We start from the raw sequence: 21,033 nt of genomic DNA on the forward strand, positions 1-21,033 counted from the left end.
TGAGGGTGGGAGGGACTCTTTGGATGGGATGGCTGTAGACATGTTTGGACACAGTCCAGGGGCTGGGTATCTGAGGCTGGCCAGTCCGGCTCAGTGGCCTCTGCCTGCCTGTGTAGCCCCCTCACCTTCTTCAGGGCAACAAACTCGTTCTCGGCACAGGGGCGCAGGGAGAGCTCCTCTTCATACCTGATGGAGTGGGCGGGAGAGAGTCTTTAGTTGGCATGTGGAGTTTGGAAGGGGTCTTGGCATCAGGTATTTGGGGGCCACTGTCTGTCAGTGACTGACCACCCTAGGGAGCCTGTCTCTGGACACCTCAAGATAATTATTACCAGAGCTTCTCACAGCCACTTTCCAAGAATATCCCCTCCCACTTCCCTGTAGCCTGTTTCTGTGGTGAGTCATCCTCTGGGAAGTCCTCTTTGAAGCTATCTTCATTTTTTTCTTGCTGCTGAGGAAGCTCCTTCATCTAGTTGATTTCTCTGGGAATCCTCTGCTGACCTGGCTGCTTTTCTTGACCTGAGACAGGCTGCTGTTTCTGAAATACCCAGCTGACCTGGGGCCTCCTCCTTGCTGGGAGGGTGCTGAACCCGATTTCGACTTGCAGTCTGGTGACAGAGGTAGCAATTACCCACTTCACCAGACCCACGGAGGCAGCCCGACTATTTCCTGCAAGCTGCCTGGGAGCTCCGCAGCCCACACAGGGCTCCTCTGAGGGGATCAGTCGGGTTCAGCCTGGCCATGGTGACTCAATTGGATGAGCAGCGTGGATCTATTAGAAGCGGCTCTGTGCTTCCTGACGTCCATTTCCCCCTTCCCAGGAGAGCCCCGGCACAGGACTCGGGGACCTATCACCTGGGTTTGAATCCTGGTTCTGTCACATGCTAGTCATGGCCAAGACGGGTAAGTGACTTGGCCTTTCAGCTCCTCTCCTGTGGAAGGAGGGTAACTCTGGTCCTGCCACACAGGGCTGTTGAGGGTCAGTTGATGTCTACCACACACTAGGACAGTGCCCAGCCTGAGCCTGGGCTAAGTGTGGTGTCAATGATGAAATACCAGTGGCATCTCATCCTCTCCTTTTGGCCATTTTGAAAATCCCAAGTTCTCCTCTTGAACTGCAAATCATGTCTCCCAATGTAACCTTGCTACTGTCTTCTCAAGAAGGGCATTGCTCCTTCTGAGGGGCCAGTCTCCACTTTCCCACAGCCTGCCACAGTCCGTTAGAGATGTTCCCCTTTCTTGGCACATTCTGGACCTTCCTTGTCTCCTGCTTCTATTTCTACCTGTTTCTGAGGTCTATTCTGGGCTGTCCTTTTGGAAGAAGTCATCAGAAGAGACGTTATCCCTCAAGGCCCCAAGCAAATGGTGCCTCCTCCAGGAAGCCTTCCTGGCTCCCCCTGCTCACTCCCTCTCTTGGGATCTGTTCCCTTTCTGTTCTGTTCTGCATTGCAGCTGCTTGGGTATAGGTGCAGGTGGTCATTGTGTACTAAACTGGGCCACCTAGAGGGAAGAAGCCACCTTTTCCCTTTCTATAGCATCTCTATTTCCCAGCACAATGCCTGCCACTGAGAGGGCCCATGTTGGCACCTATAGCATGAGTGTCCCCGACATGGCTCCCCTTCACTGGCTCCTATCTCTTAGGAACTGCTGCTCTTGGTGTGTGTTTCTCCTCAATGAAAATGTATCTCTCTTGACTCTCTTTCACCAGCATGTGTTCCCATGAGGCCCTGCGCCCGGGGCAGACCCACTCAGGACTCATCAGGAGGCAATTTATCTGGCTTCCGACTCTTGCAAGCACTGAGCTGCTTTCCTGCTGGTTCCCCATGAACATGTGCTCACCAGTCACCTCCTCCAGGCTGTGAATCAGACCCGAGGCGGGTACTTGGGGCAGGAGAGAATACACGAGCCCCAAAGCACCGAGAAAGAGGGAGTTCAAGCTCCTAATAGTGTGTGTGTTGTGCATGTGTGCACGATTTTTCCAAATCATTTCCAGCTGTGCTGGGGAGGGATGAGGAAGCCGGAAGTCAAGGGTGAGGGGAATGTGGGCTGGCTGGATGGCTGGGGGGCAATGCTGAGAGGGCTTATCAGGTGGAGGGAACAGCAGGTGCATAATCTTGGAGGGAGGAGCCTGCGGATCTTTTAGGGGACTAGGAAGAAGTCCTGACCTACAAAGGGACTCATGAAGCAGAGCAGGTAGGTAGCTCAGAGTAGAGATGGGGACTCCTTCATGGTGGGTGAAGCATGCTTAGGGAGAAAGAGCGTGAAGGCCTTCCTTATTTAAGCAGGGTGGTGGGAAGGGAGATGAAGACAAATGCACACATTCAGGGCTTCCACCACGCACTACATACATGATCCTGTAGGATGCTCTGCCTATATTATCCCACTTAATTATTGTTCCACCTAATGAGTGTTTTCCCATTTTATGGGTGGGAAAATCGAGGCCCAGGTCGTTTCTGTAACTCATCCTAGATCCCCTCATGGGATGAAAGTTGAGCCAACTCACTTTTTCTTGTAGCCCTCCAGCGCTTCCTGGAGGCTGCAGAGCTCCGACTCCAGCCTCGTGTGGTCCCCTGACACGCAGTCCAGCTGCCTCCGCAGGGCGCAGATGTAGCCCTCAAAGAGGGGCTCCAGGTTGCTCTGGCAGCACCTCTGCTGCTGCATGAAGTTCCACTTGGTCTCCAGCAGCTTGTTCTTCTGCTCCAGGAACCGGACCTGCAGCCAAGAATGGGGTGCGGTAGGGGGGACCCTGGGAACCAGGTCTTGGAGAGGGTAGTAAGTGGCTTTTGACCTTTCCCAACACACCAGTGCCAATGCTCTGGGATTCGCAAAAGTTAAGATCTCTGCATTGACTGGCACCTGAGGTGTCTTTGTGTCTCCTCGACTTTGGGGACAGTAGAGGATGCCTACCTTCCCTTCAGGAGTTGTGTGTTTTAGCTGAAAGAATATCACCCAAGAGGCCTGGGCAGGTCTGTAGTACAGCCTTCTCCGCCTGCCTCTCACTACCCTGTAGCCTAGACCAAAACCTTTACCTCTTCAAGCTCCACTTTGCTTCCCAAAGCTCCTGCTGGAACTGTGAATGGGAGAGCATCCTGCAAGCCTGCGTCCTAAGGTCCCGCTGTGACACTTGGGAGGCCAGGCTTCTGGGCACTTGGGGAAGACGATCAGCTCAAGGGTGAGAGTTTTAGGACTCCAGCTCTTCCCACCCATCCTGTCCCATCCCACATGGCTGTAAAAGGAAAGAAGTCCAGGTCATAGGAATAGGGACAGTTGCTGGCCCACCTCCCCCATTTTTGTGGACTGGAGCTGAGGTTAGAAGCAGCTGAGTGGGTAGACCCTGGTCACCCACTAGTCATGGGCACGGGGAGCATGGTCTCTGGGCCTTGCCCTGGGACTTATTCCCTTATGGTGCTTTGCCTCTCAAGAACATTGTAGAAAGGAAGTAGCCCCAATTCTGGCCAATGACCACATCAGCAGGAGGCTCCCGGCCTCACAGAAGGTTGATGACCAGGGCCCATGTTGTTGGATGAGTTTATAACCAGAACTTAAAAAAAAAAACTAAGTGTGACTGAACGAGTTTATTTCTGAAGCATCCCTGTGGTGTGGAGTGCTTCCTTTCATCCTCCCCCTCTCTTCCTCCTTCCCCCACGAGGCACCGGCATCCCTGAGGCTGAGCAGCAAGTGCCTTGCTCAGGGATCTGGGCAACAGGAGTGGAGTCAACTAGGGGCCAGGACTCCTGGCTTCTGTCCCACAAGCCTAGCCACCAGAAACACCAGCTCAGCCTGTGGCATGGTCCAGATCCCAAGAGCCTCCCTGGACTGGGGACAGGCCCAGGGGCAACTGAGGGATGATGCCTGGTTCAGCAGCATTTAGAGGCAGTGTGTCCCCCTCCCTGCAGCCTTTCCAAGCTGGCTCTGGGGTTGACAGATGTAAGACTTGGGTGATGGCCACCTTGTGCTCCCAGCTCTGACTGCTCTTCTATTCCCTCACCCCAGGCCTAAACCAATGACAAATTTTGGGGGTCACAGTACCCATCCTCAACTTCAGAGCCTTCAAGAGCCTCAACACAGCTCAGGCACACAGAAGGCAGTTGGATTGTTAAAGCCTCATCAGGAAGGGCATTTCTTTGGTTATAACCTGCTTTGAAAGTTTCTCTTATAGTCTGACCTCAGGCAACCTTAGTGATTTTTTTCTCAGATAACGTCCAGAGAGACATAACTAAAAAAATGGACTGGAAGCAGAAACATTCAGTGCTGAGCCTGATCCGATCACTTTCAACAATGAAGGTTGGAGAGGCCGATGGGCAAAGGACAGCTTGTGTAGTGCCGGCCTTTTCCTTGTCCCTTGACTGGCCACCAGGTACACTCTGCAGTGGGTCTTGTCCCCACCCCAGCATCTTAGGCCCACAGCTTACCTTGTTGATGAAGGATGCAAAGCGGTTGTTGAGACACTTGATCTGCTCCTTCTCATCCCTCTTCACCCTCTGCACCGTTGGGTCGATCTCCAGCTCCAGCGGGACCAGTAGGCTCTCATTGATGGTGACAGGAGTGATACAGGCAGAAGACCCACAGGTGGCCCCTGCTCGATACCCAAAGCCAGGCAGGCTGCACCTGGAGGCCACCCGGGGCCTCCCGAAGCCCACATTGCACAGGCTCCGGGAGCCGAGGCAGCCTAGGGCGCGGAGGCCCCCACCAGCCCCAGGCCGGCATGGGCCCTTGCTCACCTCATAGTGGGTGACCATTCGGGGCATGATGGCCGAGCATGAGCTGAAATTCTGAGTACCATACCTGGAGCCTGCCTGGAAAGAGCGGCACGACATGACAGGAGAGAGAGGCAGAGAGACGGAGCCCTGGAGTGGAGAAGAGAGGGCAGGAATGGCCAAGTCGTGGTTTGACTTCCCCTTTTTATCTCGTAGAGGGATGGAGGGCTGAGCTGGGTCAAACCCCAAATCACCATTAAATCTGGTTTACAGGCTTGGGATATCAGCAGCTACTGGCGAGCAAGGTGGATAATTAGGGTAGCAGAAAGCCAAGAGAAGGAGCCAATGGCCCATGCTGGTGGGGCCTATAAAAATCCAAGACTTCCTTGTTTGTGGGGGCGATGAAAGGGTCCATACAGACAGAGATGCCTGCCATAACCCGTGGCTCAGCCTCGAGGAGGGGTAGAGTGGGACTTTACATCATTTCACAGGAGGGAAGGGGAGGGACATGAAATACACACCCCAACTTCCCTGGGATTCAAGGGCAGATCAGACACATGGAGGATGCTCTCTTTGCCCAGGGCTGTCTCTGTCTTCCTATAGATCTTCCAACCCAAGTGCCCTTCATGGGCTCTAGGTGATCCCAGGAGTTCCTAGGGAGGTAGACTTTTGGGCTGGAGGGAGCCTCGCTGGATCTTCCCCTTCTCAGGAGGCAAGGCTCTGGCTATGGTTCAGCGATCCAGACCCCCCCTGGGGTCTTGAGGGCGGAGGGCTCCAGGCATATACACTTCTCTCCAGGGACCCATTTGTATACACACACACACACACACACACACAAATGCTGTATAGGAGTCTCAAGAGGAGTTTTGGGAGAGGAAGGGATGCTTTCCCCCACACATGGGGGTCCCCCAGGACATGATGTTCATGAAGCTGGTCGGGGGATTCAGCATTGGTCTGGGGTTCTGTTTTGTGCTCTGGAGCCTCCCTGAGGCACATTCAGCTTGAGGACCTCTCTTCAGACAGTGCCTGCTCTAAAGAATGTGCCAGGTGGATGTGGGTCAGGCTGTCTTCCCAGAACTAGGGCACAGACACAGTCTCTTGGAGAGGCCTGCGGCCCCTGCCAATTTTCTTTCCTCTTCTCTCGTCCATCTCCACAGTGCAAACTCTGCTTGGTCTTGCCCTTCCATGCTGAGACTTTTTTCCAGGTCAAAATCAAGCCAATGATAATAATAGTGACATTGACTGAAGTTTAACATGTGCTGGGTCCCTCTGAACTCTTCCTATCCATTATCTCATTATCCTCCACAGCAACACTTTGCTGTAGCAACCATCTTACAGACAAAGAAAGTGAGGAGCAGAGTGAAGGGCTGTGTCCCCATCACTCAGCTTGTCAGTGATAAGGTTGGGATTGAGTCCTGTTCCTCCTAACCCCACCTTGCTCTGCTGCTCTGAAGGCCTGGGTTGGGGACGGGGAATCTGCACCAACATGCTTCACATTCTTTGCCTGTAGATTAGGAGCCTAGAACTTAAACACTTCAGCACCTTGAAAATTCTCAGTCTGACTGTGCCATTTCACACTGTTCCCTCTTCAGTAGTCTTGACTTGGGGCCTTGAAGTGAGGGGTGTCATGGGAGGCCTGGGGAATGGTGGGAGGTGGAGGGTGGTGTGGGCTGGGACACTGTTGTGCAGTGTCAGGGAAGGAGACTCTCACTCTACCCTGGTGGGCCCAGGAGATGATGTTCATGGAGCTGGTGCTGCTGAGAGACCTGGCCAAATTTCAGACTCTTTAGTGGATGGGGACAGGGCTCACTGGGACCACATGGTACAGTGGAGCTCCCTCAGCATATCCAGACACAATGGTAGTCTCAGTGACAGTGCTGGGCTCCCAGAAGCCCAGGACCAGAGCTCAGGGGCAGAGGGTAGGATGGTTCATGGCATTCATGGTGGGCAGAAGGCATGTACTCCCAGACCTCCTGATTCTGAAGCTGCCCTCCAGGTATAAGACAGGACACGACTCAGTCAAGACCTAGAGTGCTCAGTGACATTTTATTGAAGCAATTTCAGCAACTTGGCAAGCGAGAAAGGAACAGGGAGTTAGAAGTTTTAACTTGTTTTCTGGAGCTGTGAATTGGGTCTGCATGGCAGCCGAGTGGCAGGGAACCTCCTTCTCTTTTGATCGGGTTTGGTTTTGAATTCATGGCGGGTGTTTGAGGGTTTACAACTCTTCAAACGAAACAAGGAAATCACCCATGAAGGCCAACTCCAAAAAAAAAAAAAAACTCAGTGCAGCCCCTCACCCTGTTCACCTGCCTCTTCCCTCTGTTCCCTTGGTGAGACTGGGCTATTATGTCCCTTCAGAGGGAGGGGACACTCCAAAGCCAGGACTGTCTCTCCTCCAAGCTCACCACCTCAGTTCTTCCCCACGGGGCAGAGAGTTTGAGGTGCTGCCTTAGAGAGCTTTGTTCTCACGGGGACAGGAGAATCCTCATAGCTCGGAGACATTTCAGAGGCTGGGATGTGGGAAAAGAAAGGTTGGAAGAGCAAAAACAGAAAATATGTTGCAAAATGGGAAGAGTGGGAAGGATGAAAGGAGAGAAATAGAGAAGAGAGGCGAGGAGAGGAGAGGAAGGGTGGGCAACGAGGGAGAACACACAACGAGGGGCCCTGAGGATGAGTAGGAAAAGCAGTGAGGGTGAATAAGGTAAAAAGGAAAGAGAAGCTTCCAGAAGAAATAGGTGGTTAGCATAAGGGAAAGGGAGAGAGGGCCGAGGCTGGAGCATTGTTTTGCAGGAGGATTCTCACAGGGCAGTTCTCTATATAGGCTAATTGGATTCCTTTTTTTGGTGTATCTTGTGCGGGCATTTTGGGCTGAGTGGCGGCCTCCTACCCCCTCATCACTGGGATCTTTCTGTTCAGAGTCAGCCATCTAATATTAGTTTCAATGAGGCAGATCTGGAAAGGAATGTGGCTAGAAGCTCATGCAATGCAGCTGCAGGCCACAGAGAACTCGGGCTCTTGATAAATTTTTTCCCAATCTAGTATGAATAATCACAGTTGGTACTGTTTTGAGGGCTATTGATTCCTTGTTCAAATATTTTACTGGGGGGAGTTGCTGGTGGACTTGGCTGAGGGCCTGGACAGAGACAAAATAAAAGGAGGAGAGAAGGCAATATGTGTGACAGGGTTAGCAAAGATATTTCCTGGTCTGAGGGCCCAGCAGGAAAAGTGTCATCTTTAGGGAGAAACAACCTATGTAGAAAATTAGACCTAGACGGCCCTGGACTTCTTTAGGGTCCCTGGGTCAATTTTAAGGTTCCCATGAAGGACTGAGCAAGAGGAATCATCTTGGGATTGTAGTGGATCTGGGTCAGACAGAAGGAAGAGATCCTATTACATCTCCCAATTCTGGGAATTTCTTAAGGGCAAAATCCTAGCCCAGGTCTAAGCCCAGAGCAGTTGAGTCAATGTGGGCTGGAATGAACCCGGGAGGGCTCTGAGACCAGGATGGATGAGCTATCTCTGTGGGGCCTGTGACAAGAGATGGACAAGGTGACCTTTAAATTCATAGCCACTTGCCACTCCCCTGCCTGCTGCGGTGGATGTGAGCATGGGATGTGGGCAAAGCGTCAGGCCTGAGGCTGGAAGCTTGGACCTTGGGGGTGGCTGCCCAGGACAGGTGGGCGCCTTAGCTCCTGTAACTCTTCTTGGTGGAGGATGACGTCTTGGAGATGATGCGCATGCTGGAACTGCTGCTGCTGCCACCGCGGCTGCTGGTGGAGCTGAATCCGCTGCCCCCGCCGCTGCCACCATAGCTGAGGCTGCTGCTGTAGCCGCCCCCACCCGTGCACAGGCCGCTGCCCCCGCTGTAGCCTGAGCCTCCAGAGGAAGAGACCACAGCTGTGGAGGGAAGACAGACACGTTAGCAGGTTCCTCTCTTTTCCCAAGATGCCCCTCTGGGGTGGGGTCTCATGCCCAGGCCTGTCCTCCCACAGCGTCTTGCTCCAGGCAACACTCTCCCCCCAGGGAGCCTTGGGAACAGTGGTCAGGCTGAGGCAGGGTGGGCATGGGCCCATCATCCTACAGTTTTTAAAGCCCTTTCACAGCTATGACCACACTGATCTCACTGAGGCCTGAGAGGGCATCATTACAGTGTCCCCCTTTTAAAAAGAAAAGATGAGATGCAAAGAGATCAAATGCCTTGGCCAAGGTCATGCCTGCCAGAATGAAGACTTCGGGCTCCTGTGCTGTGTTGGTTCCTCTTCTCTATCAAGAGGCTGTCATGTGGGGTGCAACATGAGGCCTCGGATTCAGGGAGAGGACCGCAGACTGCCATGTTGCAGAACAGGCCACCTGATGAACCCCTCCGGAATTGGAGTCCCCTTGACTACGTCACTGAGAGGCAACACTTTTGTGTCTATGCTATGTTTTCAAGGATGAGGAGCTCCCTCCTGACAGGGACAGCCTCCTGACTTTATCCAACACGAGAAGGCTTTGCTTCAACCCTCACTTTCAGAGTTGGCTTCTCCCCATGAAGATCCTATGACACCCCCATTCTGGAAATTCCTTAAGGGAAAAATCCTAGCCCAGGTCTTGGCCCAGAGCAGTTGAGTCAGTGTGGGCTGGAATGGACCCTGGAGGGCTCTGAGACCCGGATGGATGGGCTATCTCTGTGGGTTCTGTCTGGAGGAGAGGGATGGCCAAGGTGACTGACTCCAATTGGTGGCAGGCTCTCTTCCAGGCTCCCAGGTGTTCTGATTCAGGGACGCCCAAGGAGCTTTGATTTCCATGACCAGGACTCAGGGCTCCTGTGGCATCACACAGGATGCCCATCTTTTCCTGGGTGGGGGGATGTGGCTCTGTGACATGATTCCTCCTGGTCTCCCTCCTGGGAGTCCAGGCCAAGCCAGGCCAGTGACTGTTCTACTTGTTCAGTTAAAGTGCTTAAATCTAAATAAAAGTCTTTTCCTTGAACCTGGTTCACAGCTTCTTATTATGTTAGTTTCTGAATCTCAGAGAAATCAGGCCATTGAACTGGGGACCCATCGCTGCTTGAGCAGTCCTGTCCCATAATTGGATCCTCAGGGGCCAGGCTGGTGTCACACTCCTGAGGACATGTGACCCCACTGCAGCCAGCTTAGGGGGCGAGGGGTCACCTGGGGAGATTATCCCAGAGTGAGGAGAAAGTCTCTGAGCTCTACTCCAATTCCTTCCTTAGGGACATGGAATGTCCCAGTGCTGAGTTCTCTTGAACCCACTGGGAGGAGAGGGGTCTCCACAGAGCCCCAAAGAGGGTCTTAATGCCACAGGGTGTTCATTTTCTAGCCACAAAATCCTAATTAGTGATGCCGTTAGCATCCATTTTGCACCCCCAATTTCTTTCATCCCAAGACAGTTACTCACAGATGTTCACAGATCCAACGCCTTCTCCAGTGAGTCTGTGGCAGGTGGGGAGAGAAAGGGACATTTCATTGCTGAGAAGTTAGAGAGTCCTGGGTTCCACTTACCTCTTTAGCTTTTGGAAACTAAAGAAAATATGTGAGGGGACATTTAGAGGGGGGAGGGATTCATGCCAAAGGTGGACCAGGATGGTGACATCATAGGGCATCTCTGGGAAGACATGGGGCCTCTGAGGCTGGTCGTGAGTGTGGCTAAGTTTGCTATAGGCCGTGCATGGAGATGGCCTGCTTAGGGGTTCCACATGGTCATGATCACTCCTCTTTCTGATACTTTTGGCCCTGACTGCTGTGTCTCTAAAGGAGCATTGGCATGGAATTTCTCTGTGGGGGGCTGACACTGTGGGGCTCATGCAGCCTCTGTAGCATTATGATATGCTCTGGTGGCATCTGCTTTGGCCATGATGGGAGCAGAAGTTGACCCACCTGCACTCCTCGCCCTCCAGCAGCTTGCGGTAGGTGGCAATCTCAATGTCTAACGCCAGCTTGACGTTCATCAGCTCTTGGTATTCTCGGAGCTGCCGCGCCATGTCCTGCTTGGCCTTCTGCAGAGCATCCTCCAGCTCTGCCAGCTTGTTCTTGGCATCCTTGAGGGCCATCTCCCCACGCTGCTCTGCATCAGCAATGGCGGCCTGAAGTGTGGCACACTGCCAGCGGAAGATGGGAGATTGTGACACCATTCACAGAGAATGTAATAAGAAGTGGACTTCATGATAAAAACATGGAAGGATTCCCTGAAATGGATTTAAGGTAAAAGAGGCTGGAGCTGGAGTGCTCTCTGTCCTCCTCGGATAATTAGAACTGCATCAGGATGGAGAAAATGGTTTTCTGAGGCCCTTTTCAATGCCACACTTCCTTGGCAAAGGGTAAGTAATGCAAGCCAAGGTGTGGCCATTTGAGACTCCACAGGAAAGGACAGGTCCTAGTGGATACATTTCTATATATCTGGAGACCACAGGTCCAGGAAGCTTTTCTCTGCATGGGTTGAGTTAGGCCCAGGTCCAGCTCTTCCCAAAGGTAAGGGCATGGATGGGATGACCTTTGGGAGCTAAGACTGACCTGTTTCTTCAGGTTATCAATCTCCGAGCGCAGTCTCTGCATGGCCCGGTTTAGCTCGGAGATCTCCATCTTGGTGGTGCGGAGGTCATCCCCATGCCGGCCGGCGGACCGCTGCAGCTCCTCATACTAGAAGAAAAGAGAAACAGACCTTGAGTAATGGATGTGTGCAGCTGGCAGGAAGAGCAATCGAGAGGAGAGCAGATGGTGGCTCCAGGCTCCACAGGCTTCCTTTGTCCTGCTTGGAGACTCCTGGCTTTGCCGGCATCCTGCCCCATCATAGCCCCTCACTCTCCGTGTCCACAGGCTTCACCCCACAGCTGACCCATGGCCAGGCTCTTCCTTCTCCCTCCACTCCAAGAACTGCACCCTCCCCCATACAGCATCACACTGGGTGCCCAGCCCTTTCTGTTTCCGTAGCTCCTCCATAGTTGTTTGTCCTGACACCACATCTCATCTTTCAAGATCCCCCAGCAGAGTGTCTACTCCACCCTGAAGAATCTCATTCTGTGACCTCTCAGTTTTGCCACCCCAGCCAGTTCCACCTCTCTTCTCTGGATGCTCTATCTTCTACCAGGAGGTTTTAGAGCTTCATCATGACCATGTCCCCTCCTCATCCTCCTGCTGGCATTATGGCTGGAACTGTCCAGTTGTACCTGTTCTCTGATACAGGGCATTGAAAGTGTGTGTCCATCTGTCCTAGCAGTGGAACTGATCATTTTCTGCCTGCATCTGGCTATTCCCCAGCTCCTGATGGTGCTAGATTAGAGGGCGAGTCTCGAGCTGAACTCAGATGCCTTTGACCCAGGCTGGAACATCTGAGAAGACAAGGCTCTCATCTTATTTGTGTTTGAAACCTTGGCTCTCTGTGCTTGTTTAATGGATTTTCTCTTGATAGCTCACCTTGGTCTGGTACCAGGACTCCGCTTCTGCCCGACTGCGATTGGCAATGTCCTCATACTGCGCCTTGACCTCGGCGATGATGCTGTCCAGGTCCAGGCTGCGGTTGTTGTCCATGGACAAGACCACGGAGGTCTCAGAGATCTGAGCCTGAAGCTGGGCCAGCTCCTGTGATTGGGCCCAAAGGGGAGAGCTGAGGCGGGGCATTCATGTGCCTGATTGTGTTGGAAGACAGACCCTGGCATAGAGGGTCTTGTATTTTTGGGTCATGCTCCCTGATTATCTCTAGAAGCCTTCAAAACTCGGGAGGGACATTAGGAAGTTTACAGCTGCTCTTTATCATCGGCTCATCTGGCCTGGGGAGCAGCAGCACAGGTAACTCTAGCCAGAATTCTCCAGAAACCACTCCCATTGCGGGATGGCGGGGGGTGGGGGGAGCACACCTTGTTATGACTGTTAATGTTCTGAGAAAGCACAGCCCTTCATACCACATAAAGAAATCAACTTGGGAAAGAAAACTGAGTCAGAAGGAGCCAGATAACTCGGCTATGTCCTCATTCTGTTTCCCAATTTTGCTCCTCAGGACTGGGAAATGGAAATGAGCTTGGATTAGCAGAAAGCACATGGGGCTGAGAAATCCAAGTCTGGCTCTGCAGAGCAAGTTTGGAGAGCATCTCTGGGTCTCAGAGAGGCTCATCGCAATACTGCCTTGCAAGACTTCCGTGAGGGCTCAGTAGTAACCCATAAAAGATGTTTTTTGAACAGTAAGCCCACAATTAATTTGATTTGATCTATTTTCAGAATTGACCAAAGCAGTGGATTTTCTCACTTCAGATGGACAGTATCAGCCCCACCCATCTGGGAGCAGGATGGGAATGCCACATTCAGCTCCCCAGACATCCTCAGTCCAAGCTGGTATGTTAACAAGACTCCAGAAGGTTCTGCTGCTTTGGAATCTGAGAATTGCTGCTCCAAAGCATAAATCAAAGCAAAAATACCCCTCTATCCTCTTTAGTACCAGCTGCTTCTTACATTTTCTGTTTCAGCAAAGGGCTATTTTGTTCTTAAGCTGCAGTTTGGTTTTTTCCATACAGTTTTTCATGCTCCCTGACCTCACTGTGGGTGGGGTGGGGGTGAGGTTCAGCCCATGGGCCTGCTGGACAAGGGGCCCCCTCAGATTTAGGAGCCAGCACCACGCTGGTTGCCATAATGAAGAGAATAAGCAGAGCAAAGGACAGCTTTTTGTCTCATGCAAGCTCTGAAATGGTCACTGGAGGCACCTGGTCTTAGAGCTGACAGTTCTGGTCTTGGAACAACATGGCAGGCTGCTGGTGGGCACCAAACATAGCTGACCCTATAGATGTCAACTGCCCTACCTGGAGACTTACCTGGGGTACACAATCTACCTCCTCTCCCGACCTTGACACTGCTGTCCCACCTCCTCACTCTGCTCTAGCCATGCTGTTCTTCCAGATCCCTGTGGCTGAGACACAATCCACCTCCCCTTGTCTTTCTGGCTCATATCTTCTCTTCCTTCAGACTTATTAAATGTTACTTGCTCCTTGCCTTCCATGGCTGCCTCTTGCCATTTTTCTTCTTTGCCCCCATTATGTCTGAAATGGTAGTTATTTGATTACCTTGCCATTGCCTGACTCCCTAACTATAAGACCTAAGAATCTAGGGGTTCCATTGGGTTTTCTCAGTACCATCCTAGTGGTAAGTGTCTGAGAAGAGTATCCTTGAATAGAGGTGCTCAACAAAATCATGTCTTTAGGAGAAGCAGGCAATTGTGTTGCGGGCTTTCAGAAGCACCTGCAGGCTTGCTAATTGCTGCTTGATTTGCGTAATTGTGTCATTCTGCAATAATAGCTCTAGGAAGAGCAGCAGATAGGGCTGGGCTGGGCTGGGCTGGGCTGGGCTGGGCTGGGGGAGCCAGGTTGCTCAGGTGCTTCTGTGGGAACTACAGGCATTTCAATCACAGGAAGTCCATTCTTTTGTTTGCCCAATGGAACATGGTTGGTTCAAGTGGTCGAGGCTAAATTTTCTACCTCTCCCTACCTTCTAGCTGTTCTAAGGAAACTTGTTTTCTCCCTTGTATGGGAACCTGCATCTGCCTCATGAATTACACCCACAGATGGAGAGAGGGACTGTAGCAGAAGGCCAGGGAAGGAATCAGCAGCCCCTGTCCCAGCCACCAGCCCTTCCAGAGGTTGGGGGAACACTGGGTCCTCTTACCGCCTCATAGAACGCCCTCAGGAAGTTGATCTCATCCATCAGGGCATCCACCTTGGCTTCCAGCTCCACCTTGTTCATGTAGGCAGCGTCCACATCCTGGGCACAGAACATGCTATCACCTTGGGCCCACTCTTGGGCCCAGCTTGCTGCCTCTGGCCATGAGCTAGAGGGGTAGCTTCAGCTCCTGAGGGGGAACCTGTCTCTTCCCAGCTGTGGAGTGGAGGTTGGAGGAGGGGGAAGATCCATACCATAGGAGGAACAGAGTCCTCAGGGATTCTTCCTGGTTGTTAGCAGGTACCATGTGAAAGGTCTTCTATGGCACCTCACATGGTGAAGAGACCCCATCCTGGGACCCTGGGCTCCCACTGCCTCTAGGTTCTCCAAGCCTCCCCCCAAAGCCCATCTGGCTTCCAACCTTTATAGCTGCAGCTCTGTCCCCTTCCAACTCAGCCCCTGGAAGTTTCTCTTCTCCCTTTGATAGTCCCATCAAGCAGAAAGTTCCAGACCTCTGTGATCTGACCCCTATACTGCCCCCGTCTCCCAGCCTGGCTCTCTGTCCCCTCACCTTCTTGAGCACCACAAACTCATTCTCCGCTGCTGTTCGCCTGTTGATTTCCTCTTCATACCTGTGGGAAGAGTAGAGACGGAGTGGGAGTGGAGGAGGGCTCTGGAGATAGGTCATTGGAAAATATCCTACTCTACCATAGCTCTCCAGGACACATATACCCCTAAGTCGCCAAACACTGCCCCAGTGCAAACTGAGAATAGAATAAAACCACCCCTCATTCCACAGCTCATCTCCTTAGAATACTTGGGTCCCTGGATGAAGCAGACATGCTTCCTTATTTTATTTTATTTTCTAATGGGCTCACCCCAACACAAACAGAGGTAGTGAGAGGAAGAACGGAGAGAGCAGTAAGAGGCTCCTGGGATCTGACCTGGCTCCTATATCCCACTATACTGTCCTGTCCCCTCTGGTGTCTTCAGCCTGCATACCCCTCAGGTGTCCTCAGCCACCTGAACCACACCTAAGGAGCAGAGTCCATTCCCCTTGTTGTCTTATTCTTGGGTTTTCCCCTAGGCAGCAACACACCCCCTCCTGCTCAATGGGGCTATGGAGATACTTTCCTGCTCACCCTTCTCTGAGAAGGGAGCCTCACTTCTTCCCCAGGTGACCCACTCCCCACCTGAGCCTCCGAAGCATCAGTGGCATTAGATAGCCGGGGTTCAGCTCTTGGCTGGGAAGTCCCGCCTGCCACTGAGTCACCCTGGGCAACTTCACTGGCTAGATCCTAACCTCTCTGAATTCTTTCCCGTCTATGGAATGGCAAGTCTTTAATCTTTGACAACTACCAAGTCTGAACACATACAGGTGTGTTACTAGAATTTCACTGCCCCGTGGGACCTGAGCACCACACACTTTCCTGCCACTGAGACTTCAGTGCTGTGCCTTCTTCCACGTTCTCTGGGAAAACCAATTTGGTGCTCCTTATTGTTGCCTTCAGTTGCCTTTTTATGAAATCTGAACATTTTTTCTTCACCTGACTCCATGCCACTGTCCTTGTCTTTGATGTCTCCCAGCTCATAGTCCCTCTGCTGCACAGGCCACCTGGATCCCACAGGAACACTGCCTAGCTGTTAACCAGGAACATGCTCTTCAACAGATCCCACGTCCCTCCCCCTGTGCTTTCAGCTTTAGTCTCCTCTTCCTCCAGAAAGCCTTCTCGGATTAAAACCCTGTTACCCCATGTTTGTACTTGCATTATAAATTACCCATCTGCACCTTCTTCTCTCACCTTGGTCTGTATTACCACACACAGATGCCTAGTCATAAGGACAATCAAAATAGATAACATTTAAGGACTTACTATGTCAAGCACTGGGTGCCCTACCAAGCACTTTCCATGCAAGTTTTGATTTAATATTCTCAACTCCCTTATAAGTGGAGCACTATTGTCACCCCTATAACAGATGAACTGAGGTTTGGAGAAGTTAAACAGTTTTCTTGAGATCATTCAGCTAGAGAGTGCCATTGACTAGGTTCTATAGCACTGTCAGATAGAACTTTTGCAATGATAGAATGCTATGTATCTTTGTTCATTACAGAAACCATTAACATGTGTGATTGAGCACTTAAAATTCAGCTAGTGTGACTGAGGAATGGGATTTCAAATTTTATTTAATAGATTTAAATGTGACAAGGGAAGTTTCAGAAAGACTCTTATCCAGACAATAAGAAGATTAACAGCATTGATTAAAAGAACAAAATAAGAGCAGGAGAAGGGAGAAACCAAGACTTTGAATTTACGAAGTTCAAGTTTCTAACCCTATAATAGCTGTTTTGTGTTTTTGTTTATAAAAATAATGTAGAGCCAGATAATTTAAAAAATTTTAAGTTACTTTTCTTTTTAGTCTGGCACATGAACTTGATCTTTTGACAAATGAACTATACCATATTAAATTCAGTCAATATGTGCCCACCACTGATCAGCTTTCTTGAGGTGTAATTGATCAATAAAATTGCATAAACTTAAAAAAATAGTTACATGTGGATAGTGGCTACCATGTTGGTTAGGTTTTAGCAGGATTCTGTTTTAGAGTCCTGAACTCTCACTTCTACAAACAGTAACCAAAACTCATTATCAAGTTACTAATTTTGGTTGGGCCAAGATAATTGGAAATCAATTAGAACAAGAAAAATAAAAAGCAAAAATAAGAAACTCATGTTTATGGGCATGAGCATACCATGACCCTTAAAGGTGTGTGTGTGTGTGTGTGTGTGTGTGTGCGCGCGCGAGTGTGCACACATGCGTGCTTGCGCATGCATGTGTGCAGATAGTCCTGAGGGAAGTCTGCAAATAGGCTTTCTTCTCTGTTCCTCCAGCTTCTTGGCCAGGGCCATAATGCATAAAGACTGTCAAGGAGCCCTGGGATTTGGTTGAATAAATCTACCAGTGAGATTCTCTGGGTTTAACTCTTACCTCATGAGTTGCCACCTCAGAGCCTGACTTTCCTCATCTGCGGAGTTGTGTTTACCTAGCCCTTCGTACCCATGTCACTCATTGTCATCTGTAATTCTAGCTCCTCCCTAAGACCTCGACATTCTTGACTACCGGGTCCCAGTTCTCATTCTACTTTTGTGTCTATTTCTATTCCACCCCATGCCCCAGCTGTGCATCTCATTTCCCATTGGACTGGGCATTTCTGAAGAGCAGAGCCTATTTCTCTGCTGTCCCTGGTCTCTGCCAGAGCCCTAGGGCAGGTCTCTGGCCCAGGAGCCGGCTGAGCCTCCACTCACTTGTTCTTGAAGTCCTCCACCACGTCCTGCATGTTCTTCAGCTCCATCTCCAGCCTCCCCCGCTCTCCTCCCAGGCAGTCCAGCTGCCGCCTCAGGTTGTTGATGTAGGCTTCAAACATGGGTTCGATATTAGCTCTGGTGGTTTTGTGGTCTTGCAGGAGGCTCCATTTCGTTTCCAGGACTTTGTTCTGCTGCTCCAGGAACCGCACCTGCCCAAGCCAGAGGTAAGAGACCATGAGGGCTTCTGTGCAGTAGATTCCCAGAGTGCTCTGGGATATGGGACCCCCAACAGTTCAGGAAATCTCTGCAAGTTTCAGAATCCAGGTGGCATTCTCCTCTTCTTCCCCATTGCCTGCAAGGATCCTGAGGTTTACAGATTTTGTTGCAGAGGGCTTGGGGGACAGGTGGTAGTTTGATTTGAAGGGGGACAAAGTAGGGAAGTAGGTGCAGGAAGCCATCTGAACACACCAAACCATATTGATGTGTGCTAACGTAAGAAAAGAACCCTCTGTCACCATGTCACTGGCGAGATTTTTATTTCTATTACATGAGTAGGAGGTTTATGGCAGAAAATTCCATCTGTCCATTTTCTGGGAAAGGATTTCTCAGGATCTAGAATGTAGGCTACCAAGCCTGCACACTCCAGAAATTCTGAGTCGGGGGTCACTCATGAGTTGTGTTCGGGGCACCTGGGCACAATTCCAGTTGTGTCCCTCACTAGCCATGTGGCCTTAGAAAAGCCCCTTTCTCTCTTTGCTTTCTTGAGTTCTTTGAGGTTTTGTGCTGTTAATTTGAGTTTCTTAAATTAGCCTGGGAGGCATTACCCTTCCCCTTGACCAAAGCCTTTCCACTCAGAGGAACCAAAATGAATAAAGGAACAGTTTCTCCAAGTCTTTGGAGATGGCAGTATCCTTATAGAGAGTTATTAACAAATGCATCCTTTCTAGCTTCTCCTGTTGTTGGACGAAGGAGAACATCCTATCTCTAAGCCCCTCCCTAGTCCTAGGCTCTCATCTCCCTCATCCCCTCCAGATGAACCTGGGAAAAGCAAGGCCCAGGATCTTCTCTTCATAGCCAGGCTCCTGAAAATCTCCCCTCTGTTAGTACAACCTAGGCTAGGTGGGATGACATGGGTGACAAAGCTAAAGGACCAGTGCCTTGGCAGTGCTCTTGGTGAGGTCTGTGTGCTCAGTGGTCTTGTCCATACCAGGAGGCACTCATAGTTTATCAGACCTACAAAGGGACCTTAGAATCCATCTGTCCAACCCAACTCACACCTGAGAAATTGGCGACTCTTGCAGCAGTAGAACCAAATTGGAACTTGGCAGGTTGCCTCTTAGCTCAGCATTCTTTCATTCAGATTCCAGATATGGAGTCTGATAGATCAAGATCCTTGAACTGGTTCTTCCCAGGCAAAACCAACCAATTCAGGTGCAATGGGGATGCAGGGGCTCTTTCCCAGAGTTGGGAAGTCCCTAGAATCCCAGAGTGGGATTCAGGCTGAAGTCACAAGTTTCCTTTTTACCAAAGAATGTATGCTAAATGCTCTGAGTGTCCCCTCTCTGCCCACTTAGCTTCCTAGACATCAATGTCACCAGGCAGATGCCTACTGCCATGGGAACACATGAGTGCTGACTCAGCTGAGTAAGAAAAAAGGACCCAGTTCACTTCCATGAACTTGTAAACTTGACCCCCTTCCCTCAAAATGCATTCCCCTTGTGCTCATTTTAAGCCAAATACATGAGAAGAGCAATGTCCTCATAGTGGGTCAGAGAGCTCTTGGGTCTGAGGAGGGAAATTTTTTTGGTCTCAGCTCAGCAAAGTGGGAGACCACTCTCCCTCTCCCCACCAGCAGGCTGCTTAGTCCCTAGGACTGAAGGTCCTGGGAAGTCATAATAGACTTCAGAAAAACACCAGAAGGCTAAGATCCCCCGGCTTCGGTGCTTTCCAGGTGGGGACCCATGTGTTTCTCACCTTGTCGATGAAGGAGGCGAACTTGTTGTTGAGAGTCTTGATCTGCTCACGCTCCTCCTTGCGCACCCGCTGGAGAGAGGGATCGATCTCCAGGTTCAGGGGTGTCAGGAGACTCTGGTTGACTGTGACCTCCTGGATGCCCCCAGCTCCAGCCATCATCCCACCTCCCATTCCGTACCCACTGAAGCCTCCCCCCATTCTGTACCCTAGGCCACCGACACCCAGCCCACAGCTAGCACCCCCAAAGCTGCTGCGGCTGGAGCGGTAGCCCCCGCTGATGGAGATTCTCTTGCTTCCTCCCAAGCTGTGGAGGCTCCTTGTCCCGAAGCCACCCCCAAAGCCGCCCCCAAAGCTCTTTCCACTCTGGGACATGGAGACAGAGCTGAAGCTGGGCCGGCAGCTCGCCGGGAGGAGGCTGGCTGAGGAGGCACTGAAGTTCCGCGTGCCCCCCGATTTGATGGTGATGGAAGATCGTTGGGTCATGGTGGGAGCTAATGCCAGAGGGCGAGGGAGCAAAAATGAACGAGGAGCGTCCAAAGTCTGGCTCTCTAAGACTCTCTTTGACTTATATCCCTTTCAAGAACTGGGCTTGGCCAGAGGAGATCAAAGACCACTCTGTTGAGTTCACCCCAATGGCATGTCTGGCCACAGCCCATTTAACTACCCTGCTAATCACCATGGGGAACACCCTACCCAGGGCAGGACCAGGCCTGGGGATTCCGGCCTGTGGCAGGCCTGGGTTCCGAGCCCCCCAGCCAACCCCGTTCCAGCCACAGGCCATAGACACTCCCCTTGCTTCTCATCTGCAGCTCCAGCCTCCGTTTCCAGATCTCAGGCTCTGAATCCAAGAACCTGACTATGCCCATCCCATCCTGGTCACTTAATAATAAAAAAAAAATTCTGTTTACTGAGGATGCAGTCTGTGCCGGACCAAGAGGCAGATCTGCCAGGAGCGTCATTTCCTTTGATTCTCCTAACTCCGTGAGGGTAGATGGTGAAGATGACGGCCCACGCTTTTCGAGCAGCTTCTGCGGGTGGCTGCCTTACACCTGTGCTCTTGTTTAGCCCTGGACATCACTATGGAGTAGCTATTTTTATTCTTGAAGCAATAGAAGCTGAGTAATGAGGCAGCCTGGCAGAGGCTTGTGAACCTTCGGGCCAATATTAGAACTTGGTGGTCTGACCAGGTTACGTGCCTGGAATCATTGGGACTTGCCCAGCAGGGGAGTCAGGCCCAGGGAAAAGAGGAGGCTTCACTTTAAATTTCTATCCCTCTACTGGTCCCTTCCCTGGTCTTAACATGCCCTTCCCTGGGGACTGGAGGACCAGGGGATTGAACAGTTTCTCCCTTCCTTTCATCTTCATCCTCCCAAAATTTTTCATACTCGTCTCTCTTTTGATGCATGACTGCTCCCTCCCCTGT

At 51.3% G+C, this 21,033-nt stretch overlaps 2 protein-coding genes across 2 annotated transcripts in view; both read right to left on the reverse strand.

Moving 5' to 3' along the window:
• The window catches only part of Krt82 (keratin 82), a 13,510-nt gene extending 8,621 nt beyond the window's left edge, over positions 1 to 4,889 (reverse strand). Inside the window, exons 1-3 of the mRNA XM_015493397.2 lie at positions 4,410 to 4,889; positions 2,501 to 2,709; positions 126 to 186 (exon numbers count right to left, since the gene is read on the reverse strand). Of these exons, the coding sequence (XP_015348883.1) occupies positions 126 to 186; positions 2,501 to 2,709; positions 4,410 to 4,814 (675 nt within the window). The 5' untranslated portion in view covers positions 4,815 to 4,889. The remainder of the gene's footprint in view (positions 1 to 125; positions 187 to 2,500; positions 2,710 to 4,409) is intronic.
• A 1,832-nt stretch (positions 4,890 to 6,721) lies between these two features.
• LOC107148651 (keratin, type II cytoskeletal 5-like) lies at positions 6,722 to 20,093 on the reverse strand. The gene is made up of 9 exons (XM_015493391.2): positions 19,611 to 20,093; positions 17,637 to 17,845; positions 14,904 to 14,964; positions 14,339 to 14,434; positions 12,107 to 12,271; positions 11,207 to 11,332; positions 10,574 to 10,794; positions 10,095 to 10,129; positions 6,722 to 8,591 (listed from the first exon to the last, which is right to left on the reverse strand). Exons 1-9 carry the CDS (start codon positions 20,091 to 20,093, stop codon positions 8,380 to 8,382), a joined length of 1,608 nt encoding a protein of 535 aa, XP_015348877.1. The 3' UTR covers positions 6,722 to 8,379.
• Positions 20,094 to 21,033: the final 940 nt, after the last annotated feature.

Source organism: Marmota marmota, unplaced genomic scaffold, assembly GCF_001458135.2.
Source record: "Marmota marmota marmota unplaced genomic scaffold, marMar, whole genome shotgun sequence".
Lineage (NCBI taxonomy): Eukaryota > Metazoa > Chordata > Mammalia > Rodentia > Sciuridae > Marmota > Marmota marmota.